We start from the raw sequence: 22,547 nt of genomic DNA on the forward strand, positions 1-22,547 counted from the left end.
TGCAGTCGCAATCCGACCCGGCCGTGGGCATGAGGCCTAATAGATGGTCCCTGGGGGTTGGGGATGGGGACGTTTCCTATATCATTCATATGCCCTGAGGCCCCCTGTCCACGGGCGTGACGAATATTCCGTCAAGGAAGAGGCGGGGGGAGGCACTGCCAGGTCTCCGCGATGAGCTTATCTAATAGACAGACTCACCGTGGATAATCGCGGCAAATTGTAGCTATGATTCTCCGCTCGTGGACGTCGGGCTGCGCTTTCCATAGTTAGCCTATGGAAAGCATGTCATGCGAGCTCCGTGGGCAATTTATTGCCGCGGAGCTCACAATGAAAACTCACCCGTGGACAGGCAGCCTAATGGTAGGTCTGGGAACGTAAATAAAAACCAGTCATAAAGAAAGAATTATGACTACAAGTGTAAGCAAAGGGCTATATGCCAACTTCTGCCACACGACACTGAGGCTCAGACAGGTCACAAGATCAAAAATTTGTGTGATAAGTTTGAGGGATGCCAATTAAGAGCAGCTAGCCTGACTCTTCAGATGAATAGCGCAGTCCCACTACTCCTTACATGTCATTTGAATTTACAGTGCGCTATTTTCAAAGTTCTTATTCTACATTCTGCGGCACTGGCCAGAATATACACCATTCAAGCACTCAACTATCTCCGGTGGTCCCACTGAACAGATGGGGTAGCAGTGCACATGTGTAACTGCTGCCCTCACTTCAGTATGCGCTGCAGCCCCGCTCTCAGGAGCAGTGGGGGTCACAGCAGTTGGACCTTCACCCATCTAAAAGTTATATAAAATAACTTTCAAATATGACAGGACCCCTTGGAGAAAACATATCTTTGGTAATGGCATACATCCTGCATTTTCAGTACACGTAGCATGCATAAATAAGAAATGATTGATCTGCCTGCATATACAAACAGCAGTGATACGGTAATACAGGTCTTTGAAGGAAAACCCCAATAGAACATATTCTCTAGATGTGGGCACTCGGTAAATTGCACCGGAACTTGCCTAAACTGTGTCCAGCCTGTACATTCTGATACAATCTAAGCAATGCTCCTCAGTTATTATTGCTGGCAAAGGAAGTCACCCTGAGCGTACAGCTCAACAAGAAAAACAAGGTTTAGCAGCAAACACTGATCCTCATCAGTCACACAAGAGCGGCCATCAACACATAGGATAGAAGTTGACAACTATAGAAGCATAATATTTGCATCTTAAGGTCTACATAGTTTAAGGGGTTGCATAAATGTAAAAAAAAACATGGCTGTTTTGTATGGATTCTGGCTTGGCTTTCAATTCCCAGTCAATGTTACAAGGCTTGTATAAAGAGTCTAACATTGACTTGCAGGAATGCAGCCTTCCAATAGATGGCGCTGCAGAGGTATTGCTCCATCTCTCTTATTTATTTTCTTCCAGAAACAGCACCACTCTTATCCATAGGCTGTGTTTGGTATTACAGTTCAGCCTCATTCAAGTGAACACAGTTGAATCACAGCCATGATAAATTTGAGTTGTTTTGCAAATACTTTGCTTCACTTAATATTTACTGATAAGTTGCATCATAGTTATGGTTTCTTTTTTCATGAAAAGTCGAAAGTATAGGGGAGCAGCTTCTGAATGTGTCTGCAGTTTGGCTAGACTAGAGTCTATACTAAGAGGTTTAATTAATTTTATTAATATTAATATCAGATTGGTGGGTTCCAACTCCCGACACCCCTGTGAATCGGGCTGAACAGCTGACTGAGGCGGACTGCATACTCTTCTTTGATTATCAGATACAACTCGGTACGCTTTATAGCAGCTATGCATGGTACTGCAGCTCATCCCTTACCCAAATCCTGTGACCCTTCAACCTGCTGTTCGGTGGCAGCAATAGAAGCCTGACCCCACCAATCTATTATTGATGGACTATACTTAGGAGGAGGAGAATATTCAGGAGAAGGAAAACCCCAATAAAGGGGATATCCAATGAAAAACATTTGGCACCTATCCAAAACTGCATATTAACCTTTTATCTCCTGACAAGTTCCTATTCACGATTATGCAAGTTCTGCTTACTGTGGCAAAATACATCAGTAGCCTTCGATACATTAGTGGCCTTCAATGCACCCAGACTGCACTGCTCTTTGGTAATACAAAACAGGACCAGAGGGGGCCATGGAGAAAAAATGATGACATGGCAAAATCAAAATCTCCCCCCACCCCCTTTCCCGATGCTGGTTGAGGTCAATATGCCCTCCTTCTTACATGGCAGCCTGGGATTTGGTGATTCTTTAACCCATTTCTTGCTGAACAAAAGGGCCCTCTGGATACTTTCTGCTTCTTGTCTTTGCTAACGTGGAGTTCCCCATGCAGAGGGAGGTTTGGGGTCCGTTTACACCCAATGATATATTGTTTGAACGTGTGAACGATGTCAGAGATTGTTTATACAGGCAGATACATCATTAACTCATTCAAATAAGAAGTTGTTCAGTTGTTAACATTCGCTGTATAAGTGAATGAGAAGGGCTGAATGAGCGCTATTTAAACTGTATGATTGGTGAACGATCCAACATTTTTAGCCCTACATAAAATGGAAGATGAATGAAAAGTGAATGATTCATCATTCGTCGTTAAGTTCTTGGCTGTTTAGATGGAACGATTTGAATTTCACTCATTTAAACAATTTTTTGAACAATAATTGTTCAGTGTAAATGGGCCTTTAGACAGGGTCCCACTATCCATGAAGGAAAAGACCTGATATGGACAGCCCACCATCACAGACCCCATTCCAATAGCCTTTTCTGCATCTATGGTATGTATACAGTGGATGTAAAAAGTCCACACACCCCTGCTGGATTTATTACATTTCAGTAGGCGTTTATTGAAATTTCAAAAACTAAGACAAGGCCGGAACAATGGAAATATATATTATCAGAAAGCCATAATAATATACATACAGTGGATATAAAAAATGTGCACACCCCTGGGAAAATGCCATATTTTTGTCATGTTACAAAATCCGACAAAGATGAATCATTTCAAATTTATTTCCACCTTCAATGAGACCCGTTATCTGTACAATCCCATTGCAAAACAAACTAAAATAATAAGGTTGGGAAAATATGAACACCCTAAAACTAATAATTTGTTGATGTACCCTTTGACTTTCTGGCAACATTCAGTCTTTAGAGGTAGGTGTCTATCAGCATGGCACATCTTGACTTGGCAATCTTTGCCCACACCTCCTTGCAAAAGCGCTCCAAATCTGTCAGGCTGTGAGGGCATCTCGTGTGCACTCTTCAGGTCACTCACAGATCTTCAATGGGATTCAGATCTGGGTTCTGGCTGGGCCATTCCAAAACTTTGATCTTCTTGTGGCGAAGCCATTCTTTTGCTGATTTGGAGGTATGCCTTAGATCATTGCTGAAAGGTGAAATTCCTTTTCATTTTCAGCTCTTGAACAGAGGCCTGAAGGTTTTGTGCTAAAATGGACTGATATTTTGAACTGCTCATAATTCCCTCCACCTTGACTAAGGCCTCATGTCCATAGGCAGGTCGGATTCCCCATGCGGGAGCCCGCAGCGGAATCCGACCCCGCGGCCGAGGACCCTGCTTACTGAAATGGAGCATGCTGTGATTTGATTCTTGCATCCAAAGATCCACAAATCAAATCCGCATGCTTTAATTCAGGTGTAGACGCACCTGTTTCCCTATTCGCGGCTTGAACTGCGAACTGGTGTTCTTTTGGCGATACACAGTGTTGGCTCTGTGCCACACATAAATTTTGGAATTATGACCAAAAAGTCCCCCTTGGTCTCACCAGACCATAAGACGTTCTCCTGCATACTTTTGGCAGACTTGATGTTGGTTTTGGCAAAATATAGCCGGGCTTGGATGTTTTCTTTCGCAATCGTTCGGCCGATTGCGGCTATTTACCCTTTAAATGCCGCTACCAGAATTTAAAGCCCCCCCGAACGCCCCCCCCCCCTGCGGTGATATTGGGGGAGCCGTGCAGGTGTCATTGCTGCCAGGGGCCTTCTGAAAGGCGCCAGGGCTGCCTTGAGAGGGTGGCTTGATAGGCTGCCTGTCAGAATGCAGTATGACGTAATGCTTGATAGGCTGCCTGTCAGAATGCAGTATGACGTAATGCTTGATAGGCTGCCTGTCAGAATGCAGTATGACGTAATGCTTGATAGGCTGCCTGTCAGAATGCAGTATGACGTAATGCTTGATAGGCTGCCTGTCAAAATGCAGTATGACGTAATGCTTGATAGGCTGCCTGTCAGAATGCAGTATGACGTAATGCTTGATAGGCTGCCTGTCAGAATGCAGTATGACGTCATACTGCAGGAGCGATCAAAGTATCGCATATTGTAGCCCCTTAGGGGGACTTAAAAGTAAAGTTAAAAAAGAAGACCAATAAAAAAAAAAAAGTACTAAAAGTTTAAATCACCCCCCTTTTGCCATATCTATAATTAAAAAGTCTAAATAATAAAATAAAAATACATATTTGCTATCGCCGCGTCGGTAAAAGTCCGATCTATCAAAGTAGCACATTATTTATCGCACAAACTACAGGACATCCCGCAAAAAATGAGCCATCACTGAACTACATCGACGGAAAAATAAAAAAGTTATTGCGCGCACAAGATGACCGCAGAAAAGAATTGAAAAAAATTAAATGTCTGGAAAAAAAAGAGTAGTGTAGTAATAAAAAACTATACAAGTTTGGTATCGTAGTAATCGTACCGACCCATAGAATAAAGTTATCATGTTGCTTTTGTTGCCGTTTGTGCGCCGTAGAAACAAGGCACACTGAAAGATGGTGGAATGTTGCTTTTTTTTTCATTTTACTCCACTTAGAATTTTTTAAAAGTACATTATATGGTACATTAAATAGCACCATTGAAAAATACAACTCGGCCCACAAAAAAACAAGCCCTCATACAGCGACGTCGATGGATAAATAAAAGGAGTTATAATTTTTTTAAGGGTGGGGGGAAATGAAGATGGAAAAAAAAAAAAAGACCATGTCATAAAGGGGTTAATGTTGCTGTAGGCCTCTTGCAGCCTTCCGGACCAATTTTCTTCTGGTCTTTTTATAAAGAACTGGACGTCCAGTTCTTGTTGTGCCAAATTTAATCCATATCTTGATGACCACCTTCACTGTGTTCCATGGTAAAACACCTTTGACATTTTTCTTCTGACTGAGGATATCTTTCAACAATCAGATATCCCTGTGATCTGCTGTAAGCTCTCTAGGCTTTTGCTGAAAATGCAACTAAGAAAATGTCAGGAAAATCCTACTATAAAAGCTAAACTTTATATGGGGTAAATCAGAATCCCTGTAAATAATAGCAGTGGAGTGCTGACTACTGGAGATGAGCGAGTATACTCGCTAAGGCTAACTACTCGAGCGAGTAGTGCCTTAGTCGAGTATCTGCGCGCTTGTGTCTAAAGATTCGGGTGCTGGTGGCGGGCGGGGAGGAACGGAGGGGAGATCCCTCTCTCCCTCTCTCCCCCCTGCTCACCGCCGCAACTCACCTGTCACCGGCACCGGCAGCCGAATCTTTAGACACGAGTGGGCAGATACTCGACTAAGGCACTACTCACTCGAGTAGTTAGCCTTAGCGAGTATACTCGCTCATCTCTACTGACTACCATTTATCATGAGATTAAATGTGATCGGTCAATTCTGAACACAACCACATCCCCAAATATAAGAGGGTGTTCACACTTATGCAACTACATTAAGTTTTTTTTCATTTTTCTATCCTAAAAGATTTAAGTGTGTTTTTTAATGTAATTGTACAGACAACGGGCCACATTGAGGGTGGAAATAAATCTGAAATGATCCATCATTGTGAGTTTTCTTAACATGACAAAGACCTGGCATTTTCAGAGGGGTGTGTAGACTTTTTACATCCATTGTACTTCTGTTCTAAAGGCAAATTTCAAAAATTCAACATATAAAGAAAAACTTTATAAGCCAAAATTGAAGACATATAGTTACTGTGATTGGCATTCAAGTGCGTTCACCTTTACACTGTACTCTCACAAGATACATGCCAAGCATATCCACAGGACAACATTATCCAACAGTGACCAAAAAAGTGTCCTTTGTCCTTTTGACCTCTACCGAGCCAACATACGTCAGCACACCATAAAAAAAGATGAAATAGCATTGTAGACTACATTAACCCATGCCACGGCATCCAGTTAACAAAATGTATGTATGTATTATCCTCTTCCTGCTGTCCACTGAGTCACTCTTGCAAACCGTCACACATGTATGGCGCAGCTCCTTTAAGATACAGCTAATACCCTGCTGCAAGTTAACTTTGATGTCAGCTGTATAAATGCCTTAGAAGCAAATGGTCCAGAGAGACCGCAGCATTCAAGGAGTTTGACAAAGGAGCAGTCACTCTCACTGGTGATTGTGGGATGACAATGGGTTGTCATGGCAGTTAGGGGATTAGTAAAGGCAGAAGCAGGGCCTAATAGCATGCCTTTCAGCATTACACTGACAGACATAATACACTGCAATACTCAAATACTGAAGTGTATTATATGAGAATCAAAAGATTATGTGGCTTAGTCTCCTAGTGGGGTCTGAAAAAATAAAAAATAAAAAACAGATTACAAAATGTTTAAAAATATTTTTTTTAAATAATTAAATGGAAAACACCCTTTTTAACATAAACAACTGCTTTACTATGTAAAAAAAAAAGCAGAACACAATAAGGGTGGCTTTAGACAAGCGTGTTAATGTGCGCACAAAAACACGCTCCTATTGGAAACATTGGTTCCCTACAGTGTGCTCACATGTCCATGTTTTACAGGCATGCAAACACACATACCTGCAAAACATAGGACATGCATACACCATAGGTCCGTGGTGCGTATCAATATTCCCCAGCGGGGAGACACCTTGTCACTGAACACTGTAACAGTACTGTCACAGTGATCAGTGCCAAGAGGACTCCCCGCGGGGAGTAAAGAATCCCCTGCCACAGCTGTCACAGCTTATATTTAAAGCCCTTCCCCGAAAATCCCTGCAGGGCTTGCCAGCAGCCCATTGTTTTCAATGGGACTGCAGAAGTGCCGGTCCCATTGAAAGCAATAGGAGAGCATCACAATCCTCTGCCACAGCTGTCACAGCTGTGACAGAGGATTCTTTACTCCCCGCAGGGATGAAGAAATCCCCTGCCACAGCTGTGACCGCTGTGACAGCTATGGCGGGGGATTCTTTACTCCCCGCGGAGATAAACAAGTGGCAGTGGATTCTTTACTCCCCGCGGGGAGTCCTCTTGGCACTGATCACTGTGACAGTGCTGTCACAGTGTTCAGTGACAACGGGATGATTTTAAGTGAAGGGCTTATATTTAAAGCCCTTCCCCGAAAATCACTGCAGGGGTTGCTGGCAGCCAATTGCTTGCAATGGCGCCGTCAGCAGCAGCTGCAGCCCCATTGAGGGCAATAGGCATGGACTTGCATTCACGCGTGTTTGTGCACATACGTGGGTGCGCACTTTTGTGCGCACCTATGTACGGCACACGCTCGTGTGAAGCCACCCTAAGAGTATACATGATTAGTATCATCAATGACTCCATGTACTACCAAACTAACACTATTTATATAGAGACTACTAAACAAGACAAAAAATGCCAGAATTGGTCTTCGTTGCATAGTCAATAAAAACTACAGCTCATCTTGGAAAAATATCAAGCTATCACACATTGAGGAAAAAATGTTAAAAGTAGAGATGAGCGAACGTGCTCGGCCACGCCCCTTTTTCGCCCGAATACCGCGAATTCCGAGTACTTCCGTACTCGGGCGAAAAAATTCGGGGGCCGCCGTGGCGGCACGGGGGATAGCAGTGGGGAGTGGGGGGGAGAGGGAGAGAGAGAGGGCTCCCCCCTGTTCCCCGCTGCTACCCCCCGCACCGCCACGCCTCTCCCCGCCCCCCGGCGCCCCCCGAATATTTGCGCGCAAGTACTGAAGTACTCGAAAATGGCGGTACTCGGGTGCGTAAGTACTCGTAACGAGTACGTTCGCTCATCTCTAGTTAAAAGCTATGGATTTCAGAATATAGTGATACAAAAACTAAACTGTAAAAAAATACAGTCTGACATAACTGTACTGACCTGCAAAATAAGGCTAACTTCACACGGGCATGCACGATATGGAGCCGCGAATCCCGCCCCCATATCACATTCGCCATCCATATGAAATCCCCACGGATCCAAGGTGTTTTCATGGGAAAACGCATAACTTTGGGGATGCAGGGATCCTCTGTAGCGGATAGCGGAGTTCTGCCAGTGTTTTCAATGAGGCTGGTGCTGCTGATGCCGGACCCATTGAAAACAACAGGGCTGTGATACGAGATAACGCAGCCAGATAAAACATGTCACGATTTGCTTCCTGCACAGCGTTGCATCACAGTGTCATTGGAAAAAGCATCGCTCAGGTGTAGGACCCTATTCAAAATAATGGGGTTCACATTTGTCTGTCTCGCAAGGCACAAATCCCACACGATTTTATCACGCATGTGAAGCTGGCCTAAAAGTATGGCATGATTTATGCTGCTTGGTGAACGGCACAATATTTAAAACGTAAAAAAAAAAAAAATAATAATAAAACCAGTGTTTCTGGTGACGCAATGTGATCAGGGGCGGAGCATGTAACTCACTCGATGAAGGACCTTTGATGGCGTCACCGTCATGTGATCAGGGGCGGAGCATGTAACTCACTCACTCACGGACAAGTGGTTGTTAGTAGTTTGAAAAATATACTGCACTGTGTACATGTTTTCTTTCCAATGGGTCTATGGGTGACATGTCAGCGTATAGCATTCATCATGACCTTGGTTAAATGTATGTATCAGGATATTTTCCCAGCATATACTGTAAATTAAACTGGGACAATTGATGTGAAGTAAACACAATCTAAGAAAAACAGTTAATCACCAGCATTATGTCATACCGGAACAAAGGTCGGCTCCTCGCTTGTAGTAGTTACAGAGGGTATTTCTAATTTTAACCATGGCGGCTTCTTCCTTTGTAAACTGCTTGTACTGTCCCGTCGTACTTCAGTCATATTTGCTCCTTTATACTTGTTATGCCTAGGATCAAAAGAAGAAAAAAAGGATTATTAATGTTGATATCATCAATAGTATATTTCTTGGTCATTTTATTAGATCAGTAAGCAGGGGGAATTCATTTGATTGGAGGGAAGCCGAAGTGCTGCTTTTACATGCGACATATTTGGCTAAACTAGGCAAACTGATCAAAACATAAAATCTGCATTTCCCTAAACTTTAGTTTGCATCGCAAGCACTGAGTATAATCAATTGATGTAGCAATGAAGAAGTGAACAATCATTTGAGCAGCCTCAGCTGCAGTTATGTGGCTGTGCGTCATACTTTTATTATATAGGTTCAGATCTTAGACTAACTGAATTTTTAATCCCGTCCTCAAACAAACTTTATTGGAAAATCTTTGTAATATATTTTAGCGAGTTCATCTTCTACGACCTGAAGGCATTTATCCAAGCCTTTAATATGAGTTCTCTTTTTACTCTATCTTATGTGAGAAGTTAATTGAAGTTAAAAATAAGATGCTGGAGGTGGAATTCTTATTCTCTTCCGCTCTGGCCTCTGGTCATCTCGCCTCCACAGATAGAAGACTTTTACATTTTCACAAACTTTTTTAATAGCTTGTGCGTATATAATAGTCAGTGTGAAAACTATTAAAAGTGCCCTTTATTTATTTACCCTCTAAAGTGTTGGCCACTAGGGGTCTTACTTCTTTTTAATTTGCTGTCCAATGACTGTTGTCAAGTGATGCCCATGTCAAGTAACACAGGGAATGGAAGCGGGTGATGACTCACATTGTCCACAAAGGTCTATGAAAAGCGAGGAGGAAAGAGGAGGAGAGAGGGAGACTCACAGGTAAGTGGCTGTAGGAGCGATTTTCTGTCCCACAGCTACTGAAATCACATCTCCACTGCTCAGAAGTTCTCAATTGTTTCCCCAGATGCAGTTATTTATGTGTATGTTAGAGTGCTTTCACACATACTCTTATTATGCAAGTCAGGAAAGGTATTGTTTCTCCATAGGGAGAGTACCTAGAAGGTGTGAGGAGACCTATGCTCCTCTGCGAAATATTTAAATGGGAAGATGGAAAAAAACCTATGCAGTGCCACTTATTGGAAGGCACTATTCCTGCAAGTTAATGTCAAACTTTTTAAACAAGCCTTGTAACAATGTCTGTGTATGGTATCTGGCTTTGGCTCACAATACTCAGTCATTGTTACAAGGCTTGTTTAAAAAGTCTGACTTGCAGGAAATGCTGCCTTTCAACAGGTGATACTGCAGATGTATTGTTCCATCTACCTATTTGCATATTTCCCAGAGGAGCACGGATGGCCTTATAAGTCTCCTCACACCTTCTAGGTACTCTCCCTAAGGAGAAACGATACCCATCCTGATCCACAGCAATTGGCCTCTCACTAGCCAAGCCAGAAACTTAGTGCACACTGATGAGGAGCAATCACAATGAAACAGCAGTCTGTGCATGCTTATTCTGGCTTTGGCTCACAATTCCCAGTCATTGTTACAAGGCTTATTTAAAAAGTCTGCCATTGACTTGCAGGAATGCTGCCTTCCAATAGGTGGCGCAGCAGAGGTACTGTTCCATCTTCCCACTTATAATATTCTGCAACACGCAGCAGAATATTCAGCTGCACAGAAAAATATGCATCAAAATCTTCATAGGTAACTTGCAGATTTTAATGCAAATTTGCAAATGGCTAGATTCTGCGGAAAATCTGTATTAAAATCTTCTGTATGTTGCAGAATATTCTGGTACATGTGACAGCACCCTCACAGAGAGCAGAATCTACAGTTTTCTCTGTGAACAGTGTGTAGAAGACATCATTGCAGTAGTCTCCTCTCACCGGCTCAGAGATAACTGAAAATTAGATATACAGCCTGCAGATGAGAAAACTGGTGGTGAATTGTCAGATCCAAGTTATCCAATGAACTGAAATAGTTCTAGTCCTCATGTAGACCCGTGGAAGCTAGAGTAAGAGCAGATTACCAGTACTAAGGAGGTATATAGAAGGCATGTGCTGTATAGTCAACATAAGGTAAGTAATAAAGTAAAAAATATGTTAAAAGTCTCAGCCTACAAACTGAACACAAGGCTAAAACATATTAAAGCATTCAAAAAAACATAAACCTAAAACCATTATACCTTCAATTCTTCTTACAGTTAAAAAGAGAACATGATCCTCAAATCCTTCTGTGAATGTATATGTGATATAAAGTATATATTATTATGTCATATGTTATAATGTACAACCAGATGTTCAGTGTATGACATACTGCACATTGCACTGGAGAAATTGTTAATTACTTGTTATCCCCAGTGCATATACACAAAGGCGTTTTGTATTTCCTAAGGAGGAATTAGAAGTACACCTGTAACAGGAGAGAACATGACCTATCTTATTCCAGCAGAGCAAGAGTAATTGTTTTACTTCAAGCCATTACACTAGGAAACAATAGATCATTTGACAGGAACTACTCGAAAATGTAGCACGTCCCGTAAGAGTGTTCAGAAGACGACTCCTGCGTTGCATCCACCTTCCTACCTCACAATGAACACATTGTATACAAGCTGGTACACGACTCGGACAACTTCTACTTAATCTGCCTTAAAACTGGTTGATCTTGTTGCCAAACTTGAACTGTTGAAAGAGTTCAGCTCTCCCAATGACGAGTTCTGGGGTATGTGGGTTATTTACACACCTTCAAAGTATAGACTACTAACATCTTTAAACTGCCACAACTCACTTCCCGACACCTCCTGATGGGTTGCAAACTTAAAAAGATGCTGATATTACATGACATTATACTATTTAGTGAACAAGGCCACAGCAGGATACAATATAATGACATTTTATAGACGCTAGAAACCAGAACACTAAGAAACCAAGTCCTTGTGAGTGTAGGAGGCGGGAAGTGGATCAGAAGGTCCCATGGGCTGTATAACCAGAGCAAGGAAGAAGTGAGAGGCAGTGGGAGAAAGAAAATCTGGAAGTGGGGGGTGGAGATGGGATTGATTGGGAAGGAGGTCAAGGAAAACGGAGAACAAGAACCTTAGAAAAGACAAACAAAGCTGTAGAGCTGATTTCGATCTTCTAGGGTTGAGGTGAATTGCTCTTAACGGTATCAGGTACGTAAGTATGGAGGCACTGAGGTTCACCACCGTCCTGGCATAAAAGAGGTTCAGATTCTACCTCCGGGGCTCAGAACACACATTACATGGTCACCTTAGTGGAAAACAAATCCAAGCAGTAGACTGAATTATAAGGATTGTCATTCTAACTGCATGTTATATGTTATTTTAGGGCACTTATCGGTAATAAGGTGGAAGCTATAGGGACCCTACTTTACAAGCCACACGTATACCCAAGACCCTTGTCAAGCTCTGGAGGGCTGTACTGCAATGCATAGCTATTGCATTATACTGAAGCTGAAAATCATTTTTGCTACAAGGTTTCATTAAAAATGTTGTCCCATTTGACTTCTGCAGTTCCTACATATGACTGTATATAACAATCTGCAGAAAGCATCTCCCTTCAGATCAATCAGTGTGCTGATGTGACAGCTTAGGACACATTCACATTAGTGTTATGGGTTCATTTTCCTGCTCTGTTGTGGGATCCACTGGTCAAACGGATCTGCCTTATTAAAGAAACTGAATGGCGCAGAATAGACCCTGTTGAATTTAATGGGGTCTGTTCAGTTTATAAACAAAACCTGTGTAGCCATCTTCTATTCCTACTCTCTTCCATCTATCCACTACTTCATGTTAATGCACATTTGGATGGTTCGCAAGCAGAAGGGGACAGATGTAAGACAGCAGAATTGCGACATCAGACTGCACAGGAATTGTTTGTAGTCTGTAACCATGGAGACACATAGGCCTGCATATGAGCTGTAGGCTCAAAACAGCTGGATATTTTTAATTGCAATTATCTGCAGGGATTTCATTTTTTGACATGGATTTAAGCAACAAAAAATGGTTGCAAAGGTGTGAATAGTCTTTAAAAGACTTCAAGTTACAAGGGTATGAATAAATCTGTGCGCAGTTGTATGCATGCAGAATAAAATTGGGAACAGATTAATCTTTTTGCTCACTTATACAGAACTATAACATTGACATATGAATATACAAAATTCCTGGTGCTGAAGATAAAACCGAAGAACGCCGACATAACACGGCCTTATAAGAAAGCCGACATAACACGGCCTGATGTGAAATATTAGTAACATAATAACTCCCTCTTGGATCTGAGCTAGAACAGTACATAAGGAAGCTTAGGACAACATTATGTCAGGGCATCACAATCCTGTGAACTATATTTACTCTCCACTTCCCACAAATGTCTTTGCAATGCCATCATTTTTTGTCTGGCATCGCTTTACACATCAAACAAGTGTTTGTTTACTAGTCAGGGAACATTTAAAAAAAAAAACGTTATAAGGGTGCCTACCCACTAGCGATATTTTCTCCTGGGATGCGAGTGCGATGATTATGAAACCAATGATTTTTAATGGTTTCATCCTCATTTGCGTTTTTTCACTCCAGCCTCGCAGCGCAGAGAAAAAAATCTGCAATATCGCTCAGTGTTTTCAATGGGGCCAGTAGCACTAGCGCCATTGAAAACAAAGAGAGTACATCACGGACTTCTGCCACAGCTGTGACAACTGTGGTAGGGGTTTCCTTCGCCACAGCTGTCATAGCTATGGCAGAAGTCCAGGATGCTATCCCATTGCTTTCAATGGGGTCAGTGCTGCTGCAGCCCCAATGAAAGCAGTGGGTTGCAGCCAACCCCAGCAGCGATGACTTTCGGGAAGGGCTTAAAATATAAACCTTTCCCTAAAAAATTCTCCATAGCTGGTGAAAAAAAAAAAATTATATACTGACCTGTCCGCCGCTCAGGCTTGCTCCCCAGCACTGCTGTGAAGCTTTTTCAGCAGGCAGGGTTTTAAAAATCCCCGCCTCCAGAAAGGGCTGTGCTGATTGGCTAAGTGCTCAGCCAATCACAGGCAGCGCACAGCCATTCATCAATGAATGCGGCTGTGTGGCTGTGGCAGAAGTCTGCGATGTACTCCCTATGTTTTCAAAGGGGCTAACGCTCCCGTTGAAAGCATTTAGCGGTATCGCAGAGTTTTCTTGCGCTGCGAGGAGTGTGTTGTAAAGGACAAGCCATTTGATTGAGGGAAATCAATAAGTAATGATTGTGTGAACTTCATGGCGATTTCATTATCAAAAATCATCAGTAAAATCTGAAATGTGTGTAGATATACCTTTAAATGGTACTACAATAGGGAACAAAATAAGGTTTCATTTATTATATGGCAAAAAGGTGTGGGGAAATGCACATGCACAACATTTCTGAGGCTGTGGAAGATATGTCCATGGGATAAATGGTCCAGGTCATGGGAGATATCTTTCTGTGAATGCTCCATGCAGATTAAAAAAGGAATGCTGGTTGCATGATGGCTAAATCGTTAGGACTTTGGCGGTTTAAATAATCACTACGCCATCCTCTGATATACACTATATTGCAAAGCTGAGGACCATTCAGGTATACAGCATCCATGCTTTATATAGGACAGTGTTCGTAAGAAGACTACAAATCACTGTACGGGGGACGGCGAGGACGGATTACTAATATAGCAGCATTTTCTAGTTTACTATATGGCATCATTTTGTTTTCTGTAATTTCCCCCAAATTATTTGGGTATATTAACATTTGCGCTGTTAGGATTGGATGGTAACCTCAAACAATACCAACTCTGTAAAGTGAAACATACAAGATGTGTCACTGCCAGCGCTGGAAGGATTAAACCCATTCAAGACTAAACGATTCCAACAACCAATGATGACAAGGACACAAAATCATGTTGCAGTTGCAAGAAGACCACACAAGCCCAGCCATGTGAAAAGAAAACAAGTTGTGGAAGCTTGTGGTGATAGAAGAAAGTTGACACAGTAGTTGCATTCTGCGTGGCTTATGTCATGTGTTTTATTTCTGTTCTCAGCTTGTCTTTCCCAGAGAAGCCATGTATTCCTCAAAGTCTATCATTAGACGGGATTTTCTATCCTGTCCTAGACAGTGACCTCTATAGTCATCACAACGTAGCGTGGAGCGGTATGCCAGAGATGTGAGCGTCTCTCCAGGACATTCATAGAGATGGCGTCTGTGGAGACTCGGGTCACATGAAGAAGTGTTAAATATCCTGCACTGCGAGACTCCAGGGTCACCCACAAGCCCTCCCATCTCTAACAGGGGCGATCGCTGTATGTACTGCAACATAGTTACACTCATAGAGCAACACGAAAAAGGGGATCCTCCAGGGAAGGAGGTTGTATCTGCAGGCAGCATGTGATTATAGTTTTAGAACTTGACTTTTATTTATTTCATCCAATACTGATTTGGGGCTTAGCAGTCCAGTGGGCGGGCCTACCAGTGAATGACGGCTACCTCTATGCATAGTCACATGGAGGGCTGTCAGTCACTGATTAGCACCACCCACTGGACTCCTTGGCCCAAAATTAGCTGTAAGGCCTCCTGCACATGGGCGGATTTGCAGTGCGGAATTTGCAGCGGATGTCCGCCTCTGGGTTCCACAGCAAATACTGTCCATAGCATTGCTATGGAAAAGCGATTCTTCCTGCACACAAGCAGAAACCAACTGCAGTTTCCACTCACGGATGGAAAAAAAAAAAAATCACAGCATGCTCCATTTTAGTGCAGATTCCGCATGGACAGCTTCCATTGAAGTCAATGGAAGCTGTCCAATCCAGGACCCTCAAAGGTCACGGATTTCGCATCATCGAAAAAGCGGGGGTTTAAAAAAAAATTAAATCTGTACTGCGCATGTACAATGGCGAGCCGTGCGGACAATCTGCAGTACAGATGAAGAGAAAAGAAAGAAAGTACGTGCAGACACCGCTGCTGCCGGGGCCGGATTCCGCATGCAGAACCCGCCCCGCCTGTGTGCAGGCGGCCCAACGTCAATGAATGAATGACAAGTTAAGCTATAAATGAATCTTCTCAGCTCCTCCTGCTCTACAATATGCAGCCTGCAGGTCTGACACCATGCTCACAATGACAGGTTCCCTTTAAAAAGTCAAATTTAAAAAGCACTTATGCAAATATGACTGGCACAAAGGCCACCGCTCTCCCAGCTCATGACATGTGATCTTATTAGAGTGACCATTATTACGGATTTATTCCATACTTAACATAACAATGAGACCTTATATCATCTGCATTCTTTATACTGTACTCCAGCAGATCTTGTCAGGTAATGGCAATGTCACCCAGAACCTTGGTCCTGCTTGCAATGTAGATGCAATTCTGTAGGATCACTCCACAACCAGAGCTGTCATGTACAATTACATATCTTTATTTTCTCCTCTGCTCTGACTGGTATGTCAAATATTTCTGTCTGATCCTGTCAGGCATCTCTGATGGAAAGTTATTTCTGACTTCAGTCACAAACCGCAATAGAACTCAATGGGTTTTCCAATTTTATATAAACCAGAGGTTCACTAATTACATAAAGAAAAGTTATAAAACTTTCAAATAAACTTTGTTCAATCCCCAGTTCCTCACCAAACCTTATGGTTTACATCTGCTGACTAAAAACCTGGCCTGACTTAATTTGCCAGACTCATTAGGAGAGACGTCGTTAAACACGATGGTTAATGCTATCCAATGAAAAGGTGATTGGTGACGTTGGATTTTTCGGCAGCCATATGTATCATAGTCAGAAAATTGTGAACTGATATTTGAAACTATGTATAAGAGTCTTTCACTTTAGCTCACAAGGATAACTTTTGGTTTAGGGGTGATTAACATGGGTAAATGGTTGGCAAAACCCTGATAATCCACAGCAGCCCCCCGGGGTGTTCCTCAACTCTACAGTACAACATGCATAATGTACAATGAGTTTTATGAGAAAACAAGTAGTAGCACCCCAATTACATAACATGTGGTTAATGAACGGGCCAGTAAGACTGATAGGTCTTGCATAGAGTTACTGGTTTGGAGTTTGATGCTTTAAAAGACACAAAGTCCTGGCTAATTTCGATAGTATACCAAATTACAATGCGTCTTGTTCTGATCCTGTCAGCTAGAAACAAGAAAACACAGCTGTGGATGGAAAAAAGATTTTTCCTCCCCCGATGTGTCCAAATTTCTGGAGTTCCAGTTAGGAAGGTCAGGATGTGGCACAAGAATCACAAAGCCATGGACCTATTTTGGCGATATTGTTCAGATCTATTACTGTAACTAAAACATTGCTGAATATTTTTCCAGAAACCCTTGTGAACTGCACAAGAAAGTTGGGGAAGTTCAGAGATTATTCAACCTTTTAACTCCGTAATCTCTTGCAGAGGAATACTGGATTCAGTATGAGTAATGTGCTACACCCAAAATGTTATTAAGCCGTGAGCTGGCTCTGCATTGGGACGTATTGGGAGCATTGATTCTACAAGGATTCAGCTTTGGGTGGAATATCTCAGTAATAGGATTGGTTGGTAGCATGTTGTATATATGGGTTAGCTGGGGTGCTGATAGTGCAGCAAGCAGTAGAAGACACTTTGCAGTCATGTATGTAATGCAGAACAGAGGCGTAACTTGAAGCTCCTGGGCCCCAATGCAAAACCTGGAACGGGGCCCCCAACTATAATGCTTTATTCATAGTACTGGGCTCCCTATATGGAGAAGAGAGGCCTTAAGGGCCCCTCAAGGGTCCTGGGCCCGGGTGCAACCGCATCCCCTGCACCCTCTATAGTTACGCCCTTGATGCAGAACACATTGTCAATAAGTTAGTTAGCAGATGTTGGATGGAGATTAAAGATGACATTCCAATTTTGAGAAGAGTTTTAGCTATCTATTTAATTAACGATCGATCTCATGTAAATGTAGCCACTGAATTGGTTCACGGTACAGATCTTGGTAGCCAGCAGTCTAATGATGCATTTGCATGGCAATAAGCGTATTACTTAAAGCATACCCACACTTTCATGTAACTTTACAGAAGCATCATATGACTTCTATCCTTCGTTATACACCAGTTTTTCCTCCAGGCTCTATCACCAATTGTCAGTTTTCCCTGAGCTGGTGGGTGCAGACTAGCTGCTATGATGTCTCCCAAACACTGCACACACACAGAAGTGGAGAAATTGCTCCCTTATCTCTATATCACTCCCTCATAAGTAACAGCATCATGGAGGACATTATACAGCAGTACTAAGCAGTGTAGGTGTGATTTCAGCACGGATGTGGGATAAAACACTTACTAGAAATTGCAGCAATGTCACTGACTTTCTGCCTTTGTCTCTCTCCGCAGCGGATTACAGCTGTGAGCCCAGCCATGACCCTGTATACTGCCGCAAAATTGCACTGCGCGATTGCGAACTCATGCAAGCGGTCATGCACGATACACCAGTTTAGTTTTTTTCTTAAATTTCCCACTCAGTCTATTTGCGATAAAGTGGATACCCACCATCCATACGAAATGTAATGGTGGTGATATACCCGCGACCATCAAGAACAATGGGCTCTATGTTACGGATATCCACAGCAAAATAGAACATGCTGCGTTTTATTTTCTGCACGTGCATTACGCAATTCTTACATGCTAATGTAAGCGGAACTGTGCAAGTCAATACATTTGATTAATCCGAGTATTACCGCGGATCATACTCTTGCAGAATACACAATTCAAATCCAGTCGTGTGAGAACGGCCTTAGTGGCCAGCACATGAGAATGATTCCTGAGCAAGAAAACATCATTTTAGGCAAATAAAGTGCTGGTTATCACTTTGGCTATCACATAAGCATGAGTTTGTTGAAAGTTTATTTAAAACTAATTAAAGTGAGCAATTCCAATGGTAACATGGTATCTTTCAGTAAGGTCCCCAGTGGTGTAACTAATATGTACATGAGAAATATTTGGTTCAGAGAAGCTTGTCTTCATCCAGATCTGGGACAAGCCTATGGTCGATCACCAAATCATGGGAAGATTGACAGGAGCTCGTTTAATGCCAACATACGAGTTATTTTTTTGTAGAAGAAATGTCAATTTCAACACGACAAACATAACTACATTTCTAAATTACTACTTTGATATTTAGTTAGTAAAATGTATTGTACTCTATACTCCTAAGTGCAGCAGAAAAATGCCCAAGGCCAAAAGGAAGGATGTAAGAAGACTTTACCTGTGTTCTTTAACATCAATATCACAATGTCTTCTTCACTTGACTAGGAAGGAGGCCTTCAAATTGCTCCCAAAATATTAAACTCCTATGCAGGCTCCTATAATTAATGTAACCAGAAACCGTGTGACTGTAAACATGCCAGTGCACATCTCCCTTCTTGGGCTAATGCATTGACTCATTCCACTTACAAACCGGAAGAGTAACATAGTGATTCTGCATAGGAGGCGGTAAAGGCAAATCTTCACATAATTACCTGGAAGCAATGTGAAGGCCAAATCATTTTAAGAAGCAACTCCAATCAAGCATGTAAACTCTAGCCCATATCCTACAGTAGGCCAGTCTATCTTTTCTGACATTGCAAAGACAAAACACTGACTTCTTATTCAATCCTATGCTGCTGTAAACCAATACGGGACCGAATTCACTGCAATGTACACAATCCACTAAACCAATAAGGGAAAGCCAAAGTCCACTCAGACTTGTTGAAAGCCGTTCCCATTCCATGTCAAGTATCTTTGGCCGGTAAACCCTGCATATAAATCTATGCTTTCTGCCATGGAACCCCTGTCTACATTCCAGGGAACCCTATTTGGGAAACATTAGTAGAGTGTTGAAACAGTAAAGAAAAGATAATGCAGTCTGCCAGGCCAATGACAGAGCGGGCTTAAAAACTAGATTCTCAGCCAAAAAGTTGTCAAAGCAATTGAAGTTAAGAACTCCCTCTTCTGAGTAGGTCATGCTTCAAGTGTTGGAGCACACGGAACAATACGTCATATGTATGCAGTTTACATGCTATGTTCACTAATATGTTGTTCAATACTGAAAGCACTGCGCAATTTTAAAACAGGGGCATATGTGAACCGGCTCCGTGCCCAGACATATGTGCTGAGCAAGGGAGAAAACACCCAACAGGGCTAAAAGAGTTTTTAAAACATCTGTTTCATCCTCTTGGAACTATGGAGAAAGTAGAAAAACCTCAGTTGTACTTTATTGACCATTATTACATTTTCGCAGCAATTGTCTTTAAACATACCCATTGTGGCCCTAATCTTATGTCCGTATGCACAACGGGGCCCAAAATAAAAGGAGCAGCCGGTGGCTTTCAGAACAGACATTTAGCTTGATGGTGTTTTAGGCCCCATTGCCCACTTGTAGAGCCCTTGAGCGACCAAAACAATAAAGAACCCCCACAATGACCCCATTTTGAAAACTAGACCCATTAGCGTATTCATATAGGGGTGTACTACGTATTTTGACCCCACAGTTTTTGAATGAATCTAAGCAAAACAGAAAGAAAAAATTACGAGCTTCATTTTATTTTGCAATTATGTCATTTTAAAAACAGGGGCTTTTTTGTACAGCACACATATGAATGAAGACTTGCACCCCAAAATGGATACCCCTGTTTGTTCTGTTTTCAGAGACATACCCATTGTTGTCCCAATCTGCTTATAGGACACATGGCTAGGCCTATAATGGAGGGAACACCAGTTGGATTCCAGGCCCCATTGCATACTGGTGCAGAAAACAAAATTGACTCCCTAAAAATAATCCACCCTCTTCCCTCCTTTTTGGCATTCCCTAAATTTTAGCTAAAAGTAATAATGTAAACTGTGTGGTATGTCCGAAGACAGGGGTAATTACGGAGGCCCAGTTGAGATGGGTACATGGGGCAATAAAACCAGGTATCCCTCGTCCTCAGTGGCACTTTTTGGGTAGTATTTATTGACCTCAGTGGCAGGGATGGGGTGTAAAAAGTGGCGCTCGGCGAGGCTTCGTAAGCTTGCTGAGGTGCAGCGGTCTCACACAGAAGGCGTTCAACAAGCTCCTCCTGGAACTGCAGGAAGGCGAGCGTTCCCGGGGCTTCTTGCAAATTACATAAGTGGAATCCACTTGCGGAGTGGATCGCAGCTGTGAGCCGAGCCGTGTAATCTACTGCGCATAACTGCATACTCACACAGGCGGTGATGTGCAGTACAGCTTTTTTTGTTTAGATTTCCTGCACCACCACTTAGCGATAATGTGTGCAACCGCAGCCCGTACGCAATGTAGTTGCGTATGAGCTGTGGGTATATCCGCGGCCAAAGAGTACAATTAGCTGTATGTTGTGAATGTCCGCTGTAAAATAGAAGATGCTGCGTTCTCTTTTCTGCAAGTAGATTACGTAATTCCGACCTGCTAATGTGAGTAGAATTGTGTAATCCAATACAATGAATTGATCCACATATTACCGTGGATCAAACGCATGCAGAATCCGCAACTCCTATCCGCTCTTGCAAGACCAGCCTAAGGTAAAGCGCTACCTTTTTATCATGGGACCACTCAGCGAGTCCACCGGTCACTGATCCAGGCTCTTAGCTACCTTAGGTAGCTGGGAGCAAAGAAATTTTAAATTTCCTCGTCTCCTGCGCATGTGTCCGGCATTTTGCCGGCGGGCGCATGCACAGAAACAGGAGAAGGTCCATGGAGTATGATCACGTCGGGGTTCAAATGCGGAGGCCTCCAGTAAGAAGTTTCATCTCCCTCACTGATTGCCCTTACTCCCTCACTGAAGTTTCATCTCCCTCACTGTGCATGCGCCGGCCGGCATTTTGCCGGCGGGCACATGCACAGAAACAGGAGAAGGTCCATGGAGTATGATCACGTCTGGATTCAAATGCGGAGGCCTCTGGTAAGATGTTTCATCTCCCTCACTGATCGCATTGGTGAGGGGAGAGGAACCTTCAACTTTTTTTTTAAAACTTTTATATGATTGCCATTATCCATTGGATAACGGTGATCACATGACTAGGAACTGCATACCGCTACCTTTGGTAGCCAGGAGCAGGAAGATTTAAAATTTCCCGGGCAATCCGCAGCTTTTGCACATGTGCCGAAGTTGGGAAAGGTCCGCAGATAAAGATCTGATCAGGGGACAAATCTTGGGGCCATAGGTATGAAATTTCCTCTACCCTCACGGATACGATTTGTAAGAGGAGATAAAACTTCAACTTTTTAAACTGTTTTTTACTTTACATAAATCGCCATACAGCGTACCCAGTGAGATTTTAGATTTGCCGGGCTCTCTGGCCTTCTGTGCATGAGCGCCACATCGGTGCAAGTGCAGAAGCCCACTGCAGGTCCAGATAGCCGTGGGACATCACGGAGAATGGAAGTGAGTATTTTTAGCTCCCCTCATGGATCGGATTCATGAGGAGAGCTAAAACTTTAACTTTTGACTTTTTCTTTAACTTTT

General features: G+C 42.7%; 1 protein-coding gene across 2 annotated transcripts in view; it reads right to left on the reverse strand.

Annotated features, from left to right (window-relative positions):
* Window positions 1–22,547, reverse strand: part of RHBDF1 (rhomboid 5 homolog 1) — a 116,986-nt gene that overhangs the window by 60,776 nt on the left and 33,663 nt on the right. For both annotated transcript variants that reach the window (XM_066576122.1, XM_066576121.1), the window contains exon 2: window positions 8,985–9,123. In XM_066576122.1, the coding sequence (XP_066432219.1) occupies window positions 8,985–9,098 (114 nt within the window). In that variant the 5' untranslated portion in view covers window positions 9,099–9,123. The remainder of the gene's footprint in view (window positions 1–8,984; window positions 9,124–22,547) is intronic.

Source organism: Eleutherodactylus coqui, chromosome 8 (genome assembly GCF_035609145.1).
Source record: "Eleutherodactylus coqui strain aEleCoq1 chromosome 8, aEleCoq1.hap1, whole genome shotgun sequence".
Lineage (NCBI taxonomy): Eukaryota > Metazoa > Chordata > Amphibia > Anura > Eleutherodactylidae > Eleutherodactylus > Eleutherodactylus coqui.